A 16245-nucleotide genomic window follows, 5' to 3' on the forward strand; every position below is an offset into this window, starting at 1 on the left:
TCAGAGGTGGAAAGGACTTGAGATATTTAGTCCCGTTCCTTCCTTCTACTGAGAGAAATGAGAAACAGAGAGGGGAAATGACAGAGTGAATGGCAGGGAGGGTACTAGAACATAGCTGTCGTTTGTACAATGCATCACTGAATGGGAATGAGAATTCTTCTGTTCCAATCTGAAGTTCAAGTACAACAACTAGTACAATAACTACACTTCCAAGAGTGTTCGTGTTAATATAAATCTCTAGACTGTAGATTATCTGAGGGCAGTGACCTGATGTACATAATTCAGTGTGTAACTCCAGTTTCTACCACAGTTCACGGCACATAGTGGACGCTCAATAAATACACGTTGGAGGATTTTTCTTTGAATGAATAGAAAGAGTTTATTCGGTGCGTATCTGGGTATACAACAACAAATATTAAACAACTTTTTTTAAACTTTTTTGTGCACAGGACAGAAAACTGCCTGTACATGCTATGTCCACTTTTGGAACACAGATTTTAACAATTATTAATGCACAAAATCTTACATATCATGCAACTCTATGCCAAGATTCCAACTTTCTTCCATGCAACAGATATGAAGATCTAAATGGAAACCTAGCTAAGTCTTAAACACTTTTCCAGAAGCAGGTATAAGTATATGTTGTTTAGGGGTAACCAGTCTTTTAACATTTCCTTGTACACAATATTCACGCGCCAAATACAATGACAGGAGGACTTATACATACACAGATAAGACATTTCTTATTTTAACAACACGAAAGACAACATCACAGTTCCACAGTTCCTGTCTTTACACAAGAAGCCACAATAGTAGTTTAACATGATAACACAAATGGAATTAAGAGAAATCTATACTTGAGGATAATCTTCTTTTTTTAAGTAATCTTTACTGACTGGGGTTGACAACACAACACAATTTCTACGCACAAAGTACAGCACAAGAACTCGATCAGAATACTACGAATGTAAAGGAAAAAAAAAATTTGGTAAAATCACAAGAACACTGTTACCTTGAGCCTGAGATGCCAATTCAGCTTCAACCCTGAATTTGGTTGAGTTGGATTAAGTGACACAGAGTCAATAGAACCACTGAATTCCAGAAATCATAAAGTTGCGCTATGCCAAAGGAAAGAATACATACGAATCAAGCATAGATAGAAAACAACACGGTTCACAGAATTTTGTTTGTCCCTACAAAACATTGAAGCAGTTAATTTTGTTCTGTTTTGTTTTGTTGTTTGCTTTTGAAGAACAATGGTGGTCTTTTCAATTTTCTTGGTTGGAGAGCAATTTTTTTAATCAGCATTAGTGCTGTGAAATGTTTTTGGTTTGTCTTCCCCAAAGCATAGGTGAGATCATGAGAAAATTGGGCAGTCCTTCTCCCGGATTTAATTCACTGATCATGCTTGGCACTCTTTTTTCGCACAAGCTCGTTCTAAATTATGGGGCGTTTGTATGGATGAGAAGAAGGTTTGACGGCAGATTAGAGTAGTGAACTCTGCCTTGTTTGTTTGGTAAACATCATGGACAAATCTGAACTTTTGGGTGAAGGACTGCTAGAATTAACAGCACCTGGAGGTAAGGTTCTGTTACAGAGCCCTTGTTTTGCCCTCACTGGCTACGTTGATTCATTGTGGCTCATGGATTTGCCTCCATTCAGTACGCCGGAGACACTTCTGCTCTTGGTTGGGGTCCCGCTTCCAGATCGGGAGAACTCCGTGAGGTCGTGCAGAGACGGCTCCTTGTACATGGCCACTGCAAAGCACAGAGACACGGCATCAAAGGCCACCGCACTGGCCCTCAACTTCCCTTCTGCCCACTAGGCTTCCAGGCTGGAGGCCAAACCTGAAAAATGCCGCTTTCAAGGACTCAGTAGAGAGCGGCCTGGACCAGATGAAGCAAAATCCAGTCTTGGTACAGAAGCGTGTAGAGAATTCTAATGCCTCATCTCTATCACTGATGGTTTTAGATGTATGAGAGGATTAATGAAAAATGCATTTAATAAAGCTCTTAGAAGTTTAAACATTTTCAAACACTGATTTCTCTCAGACTTTAAAATGAAACTCTCCCAGACTCTAAGTATTAGCACAGTTCTTAATGCAATAAATGGTAAATATTATTGTTGTGCTGTAAATAACAGCCCTGGCTTACGCTTATGGAGCACTTAGAACGTGCCAGATACTGTTGTAAGTGCTTCACGTGTGTCATCTCATTTAATCCACATGCAAATCCCACGAGGCAGGTGTTTTTCTCCATATTTTACAGAAGGAACTTGAGCTCAATAATCTGCCCAAGACTACCTGGTTACTAAAGGCGGAAGCTGGGCTTCGGACCCAAGTAATCTGGCTGCAGAAAATGTGCTGTCAAAGGGCGCTGTGTTGATTTGACTGGATGTCTGCCCCTCCTGTAAACCGCTCTTCTCTGCCTGGATTTCCTACCGCTTCTCCACCACATCTCACTCCTTCTAACATCCCTACTTCCTGCAGCCCATTCCTATCCCTCACCCTTTCTCATTTGCTACTAAGCTGCTATTAATGACCAAAAAACAAAACTATGAATGAATGAAAATTGTTGGGACAATACTGTTGGGCCCTTAGAGAGATAGGCCCAAGGAGCTTTCTGATAAGTGTTAAGTATGCACACATTTTGGCACCTGTGTTCCTGTCCAGGGATCATTTGGGCATAATTTGGGGGTCTTGGCTGTCCTGAGTTAGCAATTAAGCTATTTCCACACAAGAAAGGTGTTACCACGTGCAGATATACTAAGGAAAAGTTAAAATCAGGAGATTAGATGCTATTGTCAATGCTTTAGTGTTTTTTTAAGTGTAAAATGTTACTGAATTTTTGTATAAATGCCTTAGTATGGAAGAATTACATTCCACTTTCGAAAGCGTGAAAAAGGATTGATTTCAATACCGATACTCATTGAATCCATAGCTGGTATAATATCAAGTTTACCTTTCAGTGGTTTGGGCAGAAAGTGAGCTGCAGGCTTGTTCTTCTTCACATGGTTTCCTTTCATGATCTCTCCTTCTTTGTTCAGACCCAGATACCACCCTCGGCCTGACTGCTGCTGACGGTATATCATTGATGAATATGTCACATAATAATTTTCAAACACCGATTCTTTGAATTTGCACTCAGGTGTGAAATGTTCCTACAAGAGAAGTAAATAAACAAAAGCTCAATATTTATAGCTATGAATTTCATGGAGAACCATATGGTATTATCCTTCAGGAGTTCAGGACATACTTTGTTAGAGCTTGTTATGACTGGGGTTCTATTTTAATAGCAGAAACTATTATCATTGGAAACTAAAACTATATATAACATTTCACGTGATGCTTTAGAAAAGGCCCTAAGTGCAAGTGCTACTGATCAATGATTAGCTCTCTTTGTAATAAGGTAATGGAAAAACTAGAACCAGCCACCTAAGTGTAATGTATTGGAAAAATACAGGAGCCAAAGATTGAAAAGACAAGCATAAAACTGTCACATGGAGCTTTGTTCCCTTCCGGATTAAATGAGAAAATAAACATCCGATCCCTGTACTTAATTTTCATAGATTATCCAGTTACTATGTACTATAATTTTCAATTGCCCCAGGCTGAAATCTGTGTTATGCTGTTACAATGCTGGCCGCCTAGATTTCTAAAGAGATGCTACAAAGAAAGACTACCTTTTACTTTTAGATAAACCAAATTGATTTTTTTTTTCAGATCATTGGACCTTGACTTAAAAAGAAAAAAAAAATTCCCTCATCACCCCATCCTTGCCTTACAGTAACATTTCACACAAATCAATATAGAAACAAGGAATTTACAGTAATTCTACAAGCAGACATGAGAGAGCAGGCCAGGAGACTTTGAACCCGGCAACGTGGTTTCCTGCCATGTACATGGCCATGTTTTCTTTGGACTTGCCCGTACAAAAGAAGGGTTCCTGACGCAATAGACTGTTTTTGAAAACAAACAAAAAACCCCATAAAACCTTCTTTCAAGTTTTGTAATATGTGTATGTATGCAATAAACAGCTATTTAAAATATCCATTTATAAGCAAAGTGAAATGAACAGCAGATTTTAATCTCTAAGTAATCTATAGAGCAGCAGTGGGTCCACTTGGAGTAAAAGATGAGGAAAATGCGAAGTGAGCTACATGTGAAAGTGGCACTAAGGAAGCCATTCAATTTGTACTATTTTGCTGAGATATTATCAGGAATAAGTTTTTTTTTTTTTTTTTTTTTGCGGTATGCGGGCCCCTCACTGCTGTGGCCTCTCCCGTTGCGGAGCACAGGCTCCGGACGCGCAGGCTCAGCGGCCATGGCTCACGGGCCCAGCCGCTCAGCGGCATGTGGGATCTTCCCGGACCGGGGCACGAACCCGTGTCCCCTGCATCGGCAGGCGGACTCTCAACCACTGCGCCACCAGGGAAGCCCAGGAATAAGTTTTGATGAAACCCTGAAAAAAACCCCACCTTGCAATAAAAATATTGCAAGCTTTCTGGACACCTGTCTTTTCTGAATGATGTCTCCATGGTCCTACCTTCCTTCATGTTAGATAGCATTCCAAGCAAAGCACACTATCTGAGCGACAGACAGTGATTTACTATCAGAGAATCACTTCAGCAAAGAGGGACAGATTCCTCAAATGAGGCAGCCTTTTTCTGAAAGTTAAATAATTGAACACTTTTTTCTGGAAATCCACAAAATCTGCTGCACTCAGTAATCTCACTGGTTCCCCCATCTGGCTTCCAGGGTGCACAGATCAGAGTCATCTTTTGGCATAATTTCAGCCTAGGGGCATACTTGATAGATCCTCAGAAGATTCACACAAATTCAACCTACTCAAGAAGCAATGTACTTCGAAGGCAACTATCATGTGGTAGGAACGAAAGTGTTCTATTTATGGGCTGTGAACGCTCCTCTTTGTAGAATTCTCAACGTAGGGAAAGCCAAGGTATGTCTACAAAGAAATCTGACTGAAATAGTCTCCATGTGTCCTCTAGGGATGAGGACAGTTGTATAGAATGTTGGTTTCGCCTTGCCTAGCGTAAAATGACAACCTAATGTGACATTTAAAATTCTCCACAATTCAGGGACATCCCTGGCGGTCCAGCGGTTAAGACTCCACGCTTCCAATGCAGGGGGGCGCGGGTTCGATACCTGGTCGGGGAACTAAGATCCCACATGCCGCGCAGTGTGGCCATAAATAAATGAATAAATAAATAAATAAATCTTCGCAACTCAGTCGCTACCTTGCCTTGTCTCCACCATAGAACCATGTGTGCCTTTGTGCCTTTACAGACGCCATTCATGTCATTTCTGTACCTCTCTACCTACTGGCTTTCCTCTCATTCCTCAAGGTCTAGCTCAAATATGACTGCCCCTGGAATCATATATGATCTCTCCCAATCAGAACCGATGACACTCATATTTGTGCTCCCGGAAACTCTATCTACATCTGCAGCATGGCCCCGTGACCCAGGCGTGTGCATTCCTTGCTCCAGAAGACAAGGAATTTGTCTTATTTCTGAATTCACCTTCCAGTCATAAAGGACTGGTCATACTGTCTAGCACATAGCAGACCACTTGGTTACTGCTTACAGGATCTGCATTGCAGAGATTCAGATTGAATTCGGAAATTCCAGGATTCAGAAGTATCAACCAGTAAAAAGTCTGCAGGGAATTTCCTGAATACCATAGAACGAAATCAGCTGTATATAGAAGGAGGTTGTCATTGCAGGGACAGATCCTGCATGTGTGACTTCGTAACTGTTCAGAATAACAGATACTACACAGATACCGGCACCTACAACATGAGGAGGAAAAACACTCGGCAATTGTTACAACTATTGGAAAATGGCAAGGAAGGACTCAATGAACTGAATGCTCTGTCACATCCTGGCAATTTCTTAGTCATCACCACTAAATTTGGACTCAAGAACTCAGTAGAGAGGGAGGAAAATGAGGCCAAAAAAAGAATGTTGAAGCAACCAAAGGAGTGCTCTGTTCTCTGTGTGTGATGCTGTCATTTTATCCAGCGCTGGAAGGAACGGCAGAAGAGGCTTGATTTTTATCAAATGTGGAAAGACGTGAACATCCCACCCAATACAGGAAGGGCCACCAAAGGGAAGAGGGGTGCAGCTGCCTCTCTGTCTCAGCAGTGGTTCACAGAAATAACAGAAATTGGATTGGACCCTAACCAGAGAAGCCCTGTTCAGAGAATACCAGGTAGATATCTGGCAAGGAATCAATCTCCTTTGACTGACCTGAAGCTGATTATTAGCGCTCTCGAAAAAGGTACCGTAGTGGCCTTGATACACAGTAGGCACTAAACAGAGGCAGCAGTCATTATGCTCTGCATTTAATATGCATTAGATAAATACCTGTTATCATAATAAATGCATTAAAAAGATGTCAAGCATCCCTTGCACAGCCACTAAGAAATTATTTGGCATGAATACAAAAGAAAAGGCGCTTTGTATCTTCTAAACTTTTATGCATCGATTTCTCTTAAAAGTTGTTTACCTCTCTTGCATATCTATACTAATGTCAGAGGAATAATGTTAGTAATGTTCAGAGGAATAACTCTGAAAAAAATACAGATATTCAATCTCTCTAAAATCTCTTCTCTGTAACCATCATCTCTATTCCCCTTGAAGTTCAAGGTTAGTTTTTTTCTCAGTGAATATTGAACTTCTTATCCAAGGAATCCATACTAGTTAGCTACAGTGATCGTATTTCGGGTGACGAATGAAGAATCTACATTTGCAGAACGAGCAGATCCAGGAGCAAAACCTAATACCTCTCTCTCTCTTTTTTTTTTTTTTTTTTAACCAATTTACTCACTATTAAGGGCAAAATAGTTCTTTGGAGGTTGAAATATCACTGACAAGAAGAAAACATTTGAAACCCTCAACGTCAGGTCAGTAGAGCATATAGGAGGATACTTACAGCTACAAATGGTGATGGTCAGCTGCCCTTATCAGGACATACCTCCACACAGACTCTGAGAGGCATTAACGCAATCAGTAACATTGGATATATGCAAAGAACCCCCAGATACAATGGTGTGCTACAAAGCATTTTGGTCCAGAACAAAGGCTCTGGACCTGGGTAAATTGCTATCCTCTTTAGGGTCAGAAGAAGCAACAGTGCCTTGAGTTGCCCCTGGCACCAAGGGCAAAGTATGGAGGAGATGCGTAATTCTCTGGCCTCCTGGAGCTGGAGCCAGTTCAGAAGAAGCATGGGCTGTGATGGTGGCTTCCTTGAAGGGAGCCGAGTAAGGGGCTCGTCACTCAGCAGGTGATGTGCAACTGTATCCTCGACAGCCATATCCCAAAAGGTGAGAGCTCGAAAACACCTGTATGTCATGTACGTCATTCCCGTGCCCTAAACACATCTATGACGCCACAACACACACACCACGACTAAGTGCCTTCCTGATTAAAAGAAGTCATTCGGCGAACATAGGCCTTAATATCAGGTTTTTCATACTTTTGCCCCCTGCTTTTGTATTTTCAGCTATCCTACCGACAGATAGGGTGGCAGTGTTTCACTTGAGTCTGTACCTCAGTAGGCTTTGAGGAGTGCCATGACTATTCTGGCCGTGCCACGCGGCATGCGGGATCTTAGTTCCCCAACCAAGGATTGAACCTGTGACCCCTGCAATGGAAGCGTGGGGTCTCAACCACTGGACAGCCAGGGAGGTCCTGCCATGACTATTGTAAACGTTTCCTTTGAACACATTTCTCTCAAAAGAAATCTTTTTTAAATGGGTTGCGCTGATTTCCTTGGATCTCAAGAGAGCAGCAGAGTCTCCTCAGGTTGTCCATACATAAAATGGCAACACTAAGGTCCTAGGCTGTTGAACAAAGCCTGAACATTGAATATAAGCTTTCGCATATGTATACGCTATGTCAAGTGCACAAATCCTGGTAGAGGTGAACGTTTCTCAATACATTTTGTTCTATTCACATGTAATATTTTCACTGGCATCACAGAACACAGAAAAACAGTTTAGACATCGATGAGTGAGCATTTAAAGAAACTTTAAAAAATGAACCTAGTGAAACATGATTTCCTCTTTTCAGCAGGTGCTATAAACATATTATAACTGATCTATCTCTCCCTTTAATCCTCTCACTTCCTTCTCTTCTCCTCCTCTCTTCTGGCCACATTTTCAGTAGCCTGAAGATCCAATTAATTTAACAATTACTGCCAATAGCAAGGGTCACTCTTCTAATTCTCAGCCACGTTCTGATGACAATTTATTTTCTAGGTTTAAAGTTAGCAGGTTATTGAAGCAGGTCTGACCTGTGTGTGTCAGTTATTCCCCAGCCTAAAGAAAATAATATGTAAATTAAAATTAGATTTTCAACTCTGTTAAAAAAGAAAACAAAATAGAGTCTTTAAAATATGGGGGGGTGACACTGTAACTACCTATATTCTCTATATAAGCTTCCCCTCTATCGGTGATTTCAAAATCCAGGATTAATTATTATATTCAGGATTTTGATGGTCTCTCCCAGGGTATATTTGATGTGAATGAACTTCATTATTACTAAGATCAAGGCGCGAGAAAGGAGAGGATGGGGAAGAGGGAATCAATACTTAGCCAGTGCACTGTAGCTAAGCAAAATTATTAATTCAGGATAAACAGAGTTTGGTTTGTTCACTCAGATATCCTCTGGACTGTGGGGTACTTGAGGGCAGCTCCTAGCATGGGGCCTGGCTTAGAGTCAATGATCAATATAACTCTGGTGAAATAAATAACAGAAAGAATGAAATATCACAGGAAGAGGACTTGGGAGCTAGCTTATACAGATCCAAAAAAGGGTTAAACGTGGCGGGGTATGAATAGAGGGCTGTTTTAGAGGAGAGACTGACAAGTCAGAACTTGCCTGCCGGGGCAGAAAGAGTAGGTGATAAAAGGAGGAAAGCAGTCTACAGGTAAATTCAATTTAAAAAACTGGAGAGGGAGGGAGAGAGGGAGGAGAGAGGGAGGGGTGGAAGGGAAGGACGGAGGGAGGCAGGTGGAGAGGGAGGAAGAGAAGGGGAACCAATAAAGACAAAACTAGCTGCAAGAATAAAGAGATTTCCTGGTAACCAAGACATAAGCATTAGACTGATATTCTTGGTCTTTGGGTCCGCAAATAGCAGACACTGCAACTAAATTCTATTAACTTGATTTTTGTAAAATGGCGCGGGGCGGGGGGGTGGGTAACACCTGACCTTACAGGATGGACGAGGAGCCAATGAGATGATGTATGTGAAAGAAGCTCTGAAAATTGTAAAGCTCCACACACGTGAAACGTGGGATTACTCTGATAATACATTCCCAGAAAGCCAAGGCAAAATAAATCAATTCTCTCTTCTTTTCCAAGTTCTTTTCACCCTGGAATCCATTTCTAAAGAAAGCATCTGCCTATTTGTGTTGTATTAACATGAAAGGAGATAAATTCTGCCAAAAATTAGGACTGCACATGAATGCCACTCAGTGTTCTCCTCCAGGCCTGGTTCCCCGAAAACTGTTTCGCTTCCTTCCATTTGTCATTTTGGTCTGCAGTCGGCTGAAAAGGCTGCAGTGCTTCGAGCCCCAGCACTAAACAAATGAAATGCTGAAAAATGGGCTTCGTGAAATACCATGCCACAAAATGACTTCAAAGTACCCATGCTAACTGGCAACCATTTGTAAAGAAACACAGATTATGATTAAGAATACACACATGGGACTATTTCTCCTCGTACGGTTATAGTGAAACTTCTTGGTAGCAGTTTTGTATTCCAAGATATCTGATAGACATTTTCATTTACCTTATGTTGAGCCCACAAAATAGGGCAGCGGAGTACTGCTTTTTCTCAACTCTTCACAAACAAAAAATGAAAAAAACCCCCAAAGTTAATGAGTTTGTCAACCGATGCCCTGTTTAAAACAGAATTAGGATGCAGATACGACCACATTTTAGCCCTGGGTTTCACTGAGTCCTTTGTATTGGCTTGTTCTGGACTGTCATACATTTCTGTAGAGCAGTCTCATGCAATGTCAAATTTCACAATTTGTTTTATAAAATACACCGAAATAAGCTACAATAAAGCAGGAGACAAAACAAAAACACCATATCCCTTACAGAGCCTAAGAGGGGTGATTTTTGTTGTGATAAAAAATTACATGATCCTAAGGCCTCACTCAGCCCCAAACCTGGTCAGCAGATACATTCTGAAATGCAAGTAACTTGCTGAGACTTGTGACGAAGCAGAGGGACAGGCCATACGTCTCCAGGGCTGTATAATTGGCCCAAGGCAGTGTCAGTCTGACCCAAGCCTTGTAGAAGAATACAGATTGGTTAAGAATCCAATTAGCAGAAGATGGATTTCATTTTACATAAGATATGCTACAGAGACTGTGGCCATAATATTATTTTTTTAATCTTACTAGATTAAATCTTGCTGTTGAACAAAAATCTGTGGAAAAGCATTTTTTTCAACCAAAGAACAATTCTCTAAAGTGAGTAATTCTCTCCAACTTTGTCTATTATGTGTATTAACGCGTGGTGTTGGCTTTTCTTATAAGCAGGGCTGACCTATGTGTTTTGAAAGGGGAACCAAATATCAGATATGATTTCTAAAAATAAACTTTCCTGTCTTTTGGCTGGTTACTGGAATTAATCTGTGACCATTAGCTAACTATTCTCCATTACTGTGAAGCTTTCTAATTTGTGGCAAGATTCTTCTGTATAATAACTTCACAGGGGGATCTAAGCCCATCGGCAAGAGAATGACTTTGGGAACATTTATAGTCAGTGAGAGAATAAACTTAGTAGGCTGTATCCTTTTAAAGAGCTCTTCCAAGCTCCTGTCCAAAAATTCAAAGCCTGGGAACTCTGAAAACTTTTCCTAGACATCCAACAAACTGTCATGTAAAGGAGAAAGGTTCTTTCTGCGTAGATCAATTGAAAAAACTCTGGCAAGGTTAGGTGGCCTATTAAAAATAACACCATACCCACGTGGGTGCATAGCTTGTTCTAGTACTGCAGGCAGTTGTGAAGGAGGTAATTCTGATTTGTACTGGATAGCGGTTTTGTTAGATTTGATAGGGTCTGTCTCTGTAGAAGACAGTCATTTACAATTGCCAGGAGTCTACTTCGTCAAAGACTTTCAAAGAAGACTTCTTATTTTTTTCTCTTGCACAGGTAGGAAAGCAATGCCGCTGCTCAGAAGGAAATCACTAATGCCTGCTTTCCACTGCAAACCAGAAAACCTGGAACCACAGGGCAGGGTGCAAAGGCCTCATCTAGAAACCAAGGATGAGAGAGATGTCGTAGAGGGCTATTGGACTGCCACATCACATAACACCTGCAAATGACTTCTGGGGATAGGAAATCTTACAGAGTCCTATTTCTACGTAGAGAGCACATTTCCACTAACGTTTGCCCCTTGAAATGAACTAATGAAAGGATGCTTGTGACAGTCACTTACATGAGTCTGAGTAGTACTCAGGGGTAGTCAGTAGTACTCAGGGGTAGTCAATTCATTAAGTTAAGACTCAAATGGAAGAATTCATTCTCAACGACTCCTTACCCCGGGAGCCTAGGCCCCTTTGCGTATCTAACGATCTGACTTAATCTCGACAGCAGGCGTCTGTACCAGCTTCAGAATGGCCTGAGAGAGGAGTTCTACCACCTCACAAGTGAGAAAGCCACAGAGAAAGCCACCTCACAAGTGAGAAAGCCCTTAACAAGCCATTCCCTTATGAACTCAACTGCAAGTGCGCCTTTTCACCCAAACAGTCACTGTGTAGACAAGAGCTGTGATGTCAATTCTCTTCTCAATGGACAGTTCCAACATTGGCTGAAGGTTCAGCCGCCCTTCCTCCTATTCGTGTGCCTTGGCTCTCTGAACACCAAAGAGCTCTGTTCAAACCTGCCTCTTCCACCTTCCAGATTTCTGACTTTGGGCAATTTACCTGGGCTCTGATCTTGCATCTCTAAGAGGAGAATAGCATCACGTGCCTCCCAGGGAGCACTGCAGGGGGCATGGAAAGCAGCTAGTGTACGTGTAGGTGCTCACAGACTGCGGGATCCCTTGCCTTCACTTAATTTTCTGTTCATGTGACAGCAAGGAGAATGCAGCCTCCTCCCAACTTGAAACTGGTATGAAAACTAGTGGTTGTCAGTGAGAACAAACGGAGTAGAGAAGCACCTTTCCGGTTCACAGAGAGGCTCATGTTACACATTAACCGTATGGGTGAGGATTGCTTTCGTTAGTGATTCCTATGCAAGGGTAACAATACATGAGCTCTTAATATGGGGCTTAAGATATCCTAGGATTCTAAAATAGGAATTACTGCAATGTGTATCAGTGAACCCACATGATATTAAAGAGATTTGTGAACTAATCCAGTATTAATGGCCCAAATGACATCTACATGTCTCATTTTAATGCCACAAAAGTACAACATTATCTCATTTCTTTTGTTCTAAACCAGCGTTTTGCTAGTTCTACTCTCACAATGCAGGTTACTAATGACAACAATACTGAAAAATCTAATAGTACCTTATGTTTAAGCAGTGCCTACTTTTAAAGTTTTCTACAACTGCTTAAACGGTTTCGGCATTCGAATGAGATAAGGGACAGTTTAATAATGATGATGATAAGAAAGGTAATGATTACAATGGATTTGGTGGACCTTTTTTTTTTTAACAGTTGAAGAAATGAAACCAGAGATATTAATATACTGGAATCTGGCTTTCACACTTTCTTTTAGAGAATGAATCCAGAGCAGGGAAGCAGCTCCTTCCAGAGGAAGCTGAAATCTGTTTAAGGTAGCTGCTGTTGACACGTGAGAGACCCTTATTTTAAGGCAACCTGACCTCTAAGGGCTGAAAAACACCGAGGACCCAGCAGTGCTAACTGGCCCTGGGCTGCAGAAGGAAGGAAGAGCTTTAACTCAAAGCACAAGCCAAGCCCGCCAGCCTGTCTGCCACTGGCTTCTCCACCAGGCCAGGCAGCTTCCCATGGATCTTAAGTAAATGTGTCCATGGAACATTCTCCTAGCTCATGCCATGAAAACTTCATCCTTCTACTGCAAAATACTCATCTCTGAATCTCAGCACACTTGGGTTTTTTTTTTTTCTTTTCAGGGACCTCTCTACACTCAGAGTTTTTAGGGGATGACCCCAGAGCAATTTTACTGAAACTAGGCACAGAGGTGGGTAACCGGTCAGAGTCCTGCATACGTGCATACGCTCGCAATAGAGACAGACAGACTGACAGACGGGGGTGGCAGACAAAAAGAGAACAAGAAGTGAACACAGAGAAAGTCCATGCGATGACTTCTTCTTTTTCCCAATTCTGTAATCCTGTGGCCTTTGAGAAATGCCTGCTATTCCCCACCCCGTACAAGGGGGAAGGTGGGAAAGTGAGCCATCTCACTTGTTGGAGAAAATCTGTTTCCTGTCCCGATTCCCAGCTGTGCTCAGACCTCAGGGTAAAATCTGAGAAGCCACCTAGGGCAGGTTGTTCTTCTGTTAGCATCTATAGAGGAGCCCGATAAACGAATAAACCCATTTCTTCCTAGAGATTTTCCTATATGTAATGTACATCCAGGATGAGTGCAAAGTTCATTAAAATAAGATACTTTGAAAGATGAACGTTGCCATCATAAAGTGAATTATATTTTCATAAGAGGAATGTAATGCTCAGATGTGTAGCTGTGGTGCAGTAAACAAGACAACGGTTCCCTATTTATGACCAAACTGTGGTCACCTGTGATGCCGTTTATCATAAGCATCACCTGATATTATGGTTAGGGAGAAACCACTGCAGGGAAGCCTGAATTCTAAGAACGCAGTGCTTTACAGGAGTGTTTAGGCCGAGTATCCAGCTACAATTCATAAATGAGCTTTTGATAGCTTAGTTTAAATTAAATTGGGTCTGTTCTAGATTTCCTGAAATACCGCAACATTTTTAGATTAATTTTTTAAAGGGTTTTGATGACATTCAATTTTGAGATAGGCAAATTACAGTTCTTTATCAAAATATGCAATTTCAATTTTCAAATATTTGTTACCTTAAGTATTACCGGAGTTTGAAAACACAATGCAAGAATATAATATAAACTCCGAGGATACATCAAAATGATGAATACTTCATCAGCTTTGCACAACCATGACCTGTTTGCAATAATTTTCAGCTTCCATTTTCAACAGTGTAGACTGTTAACGCATTTGCACGAGAATGCAAAATACATAAATTATCCCTGCAGGGAACACTTAAAACTTAAGGTAATTATATAGCATAGAAGTGACTTCAAAGAACTCCAACAAAATAACAAAGAATTCTACAGTCACCCTTTAAAATGCTTATTATTCTGTGTTACCAGTGATCTTGACCACTAAAACCCCTCTCTTTACAATTATATTCACATTATCAATTCTTACTTTGTTCTTCTACCATCAAGCTCTTACAGCTGGCCCTGAAAATCTGCATGCTGTAAAAGCTGAACTAGAAAGCTAGTAGAGATGAATTCCCCAGTTATATCCATGCTGTGAACAGAACCATAACACCCCCTTAATATATCTTATCATTGCACTTTTATACTAAACACGCATCCAAATCAGGTCCTATTTTTTACATTCCTCCTGTTCAAAATCTTTTAAGGGCTCCCTGCTGCCTACAGGATAAAAATCCAAACTCCCTGGCCTGGTGTTCAAGCCCTCCACAATCGCGCACATGTGTTCCTACAACTTTAGCATAAGATTCCTCCAATCCAGCCAGACTGGAGAAATAAGGCCAGGACCAAAAGGAGCAGAGATTGTTTCTTATGAATGGCAAAATATCTCCTCCAAACCAATTAGTGTGCTTCGGAAGCTGGGATAGTCGCTGTGATTAGAGATTATATATATATATTTTTATATATTTTATATATTTTAATTCAAACAAACGCCTTGCGCTTCTGGAACAACCGAGCAACCTCATGTCATGGTTCCACGCGCTGTGACTTAGCAGGGGCTGCCCCCGGGTATGCAATTCTCTGGGGGCCACTTGCTAATAATCGGCCCCTCTTCCTTTCACAGCACACGGAGGAAAAAGAGTCAAACGTCAGCGTGCTAGGAACCTCCAGGCTCAGCTTCGGCTGGGATGCAAAAGCACTTTACAATTGATTATTTCTGAAGACTTTTCACAGTATCGAGGAAGAGGGTAATGAAATTGTATCTGAACAGAAGGAAGCTAAATTATTTATCTCATACTAATTTATACCAGACGGCTGGTGATGAAAAATCTATACTGGCGAATCTGCCGTATATATTACTTTAAAGATAATCAAGGGGGCTAACACTTTAAATGGTCACAATATATTTGGATTTAGTTTTATGGCTCCTATCGATTCCATACATAGGTTCTTCTACGTGCACGTGACTGGGACATGATAAATCGTATCACCAAGTCATTAGAAGCTGCATCATCTCTTCATGAATTACATCAGCAGTTGGATTGCTTCTCTTTCTTTAACCCGCAGAGAACACATTGGGATGTTGCCACACGAGGGTGCCTACCATATCCCTCTGCATCAGGAGGGTGCAAACGACACTCCTTCCCCAAGAGAGAGAGAAGGAGATGGCCCTTCAGCGAGATCACAATCATCAGGATGAAACTCCCTCACTGAGCTTCAGGCAGAACGGATTAAATGCTGACTTCCGACTACAATAAACAGTTGATGACTGGAAGGGAGATAGGGTGTACCAGATGTACATCCTTTTCCTTTTCTGCCCAAGTTATGTCTCCTGGGAGAGGGTTGTATGGGTTCAGCATCCAATTTGGGCCTGTCCTGGATCCACTTCCTCTCTGCTCTGAAGCTCACCCCTGGAGAAAGCCCAGCCTTGTTCTTTGGTTGACTCTCAAATGCCAATTGTTCAGGGAAGGATAGAAGACATTCAATTACACGTGCTGGTTCATATCAAACGACGTTCACATGAGCCTAGCTACTCGATACTGTTCTCCAGGTAAAGCAGGTAAAACTTCTGGCCCTGGAAAGGAATTGGTTTGTGTACAGAATCCCAAAGTATGATTCGCCTAGTGAATCAGAGCTTCTCTGAACAACATCTTTATATAATGTTTATTATTTTGCAGAACGTGCAGTATCATCTCTGGTTGACTTATGAAGACCAATTATCTTACATAATTATGGGGGTTCTATGCCTTCAAGTCAACAAAGATTTTTTGAGTGCCTATCACATGCACCA

At 41.3% G+C, this 16245-nt stretch overlaps 1 protein-coding gene across 3 annotated transcripts in view; it reads right to left on the bottom strand.

The window, feature by feature from the left end:
- Positions 1-353: 353 nt before the first annotated feature.
- The window catches only part of FGF13 (fibroblast growth factor 13), a 501144-nt gene continuing 485252 nt past the window's right edge, over positions 354-16245 (bottom strand). For all 3 annotated transcript variants that reach the window (XM_012536340.3, XM_049704422.1, XM_004278719.3), the window contains 2 exons: positions 2961-3159; positions 354-1757 (listed from right to left, as the gene is read on the bottom strand). In XM_012536340.3, the coding sequence (XP_012391794.1) occupies positions 1621-1757; positions 2961-3159 (336 nt within the window). In that variant the 3' untranslated portion in view covers positions 354-1620. The remainder of the gene's footprint in view (positions 1758-2960; positions 3160-16245) is intronic.

Source organism: Orcinus orca, chromosome X, assembly GCF_937001465.1.
Source record: "Orcinus orca chromosome X, mOrcOrc1.1, whole genome shotgun sequence".
NCBI classification, from domain to species: Eukaryota; Metazoa; Chordata; class Mammalia; order Artiodactyla; family Delphinidae; genus Orcinus; species Orcinus orca.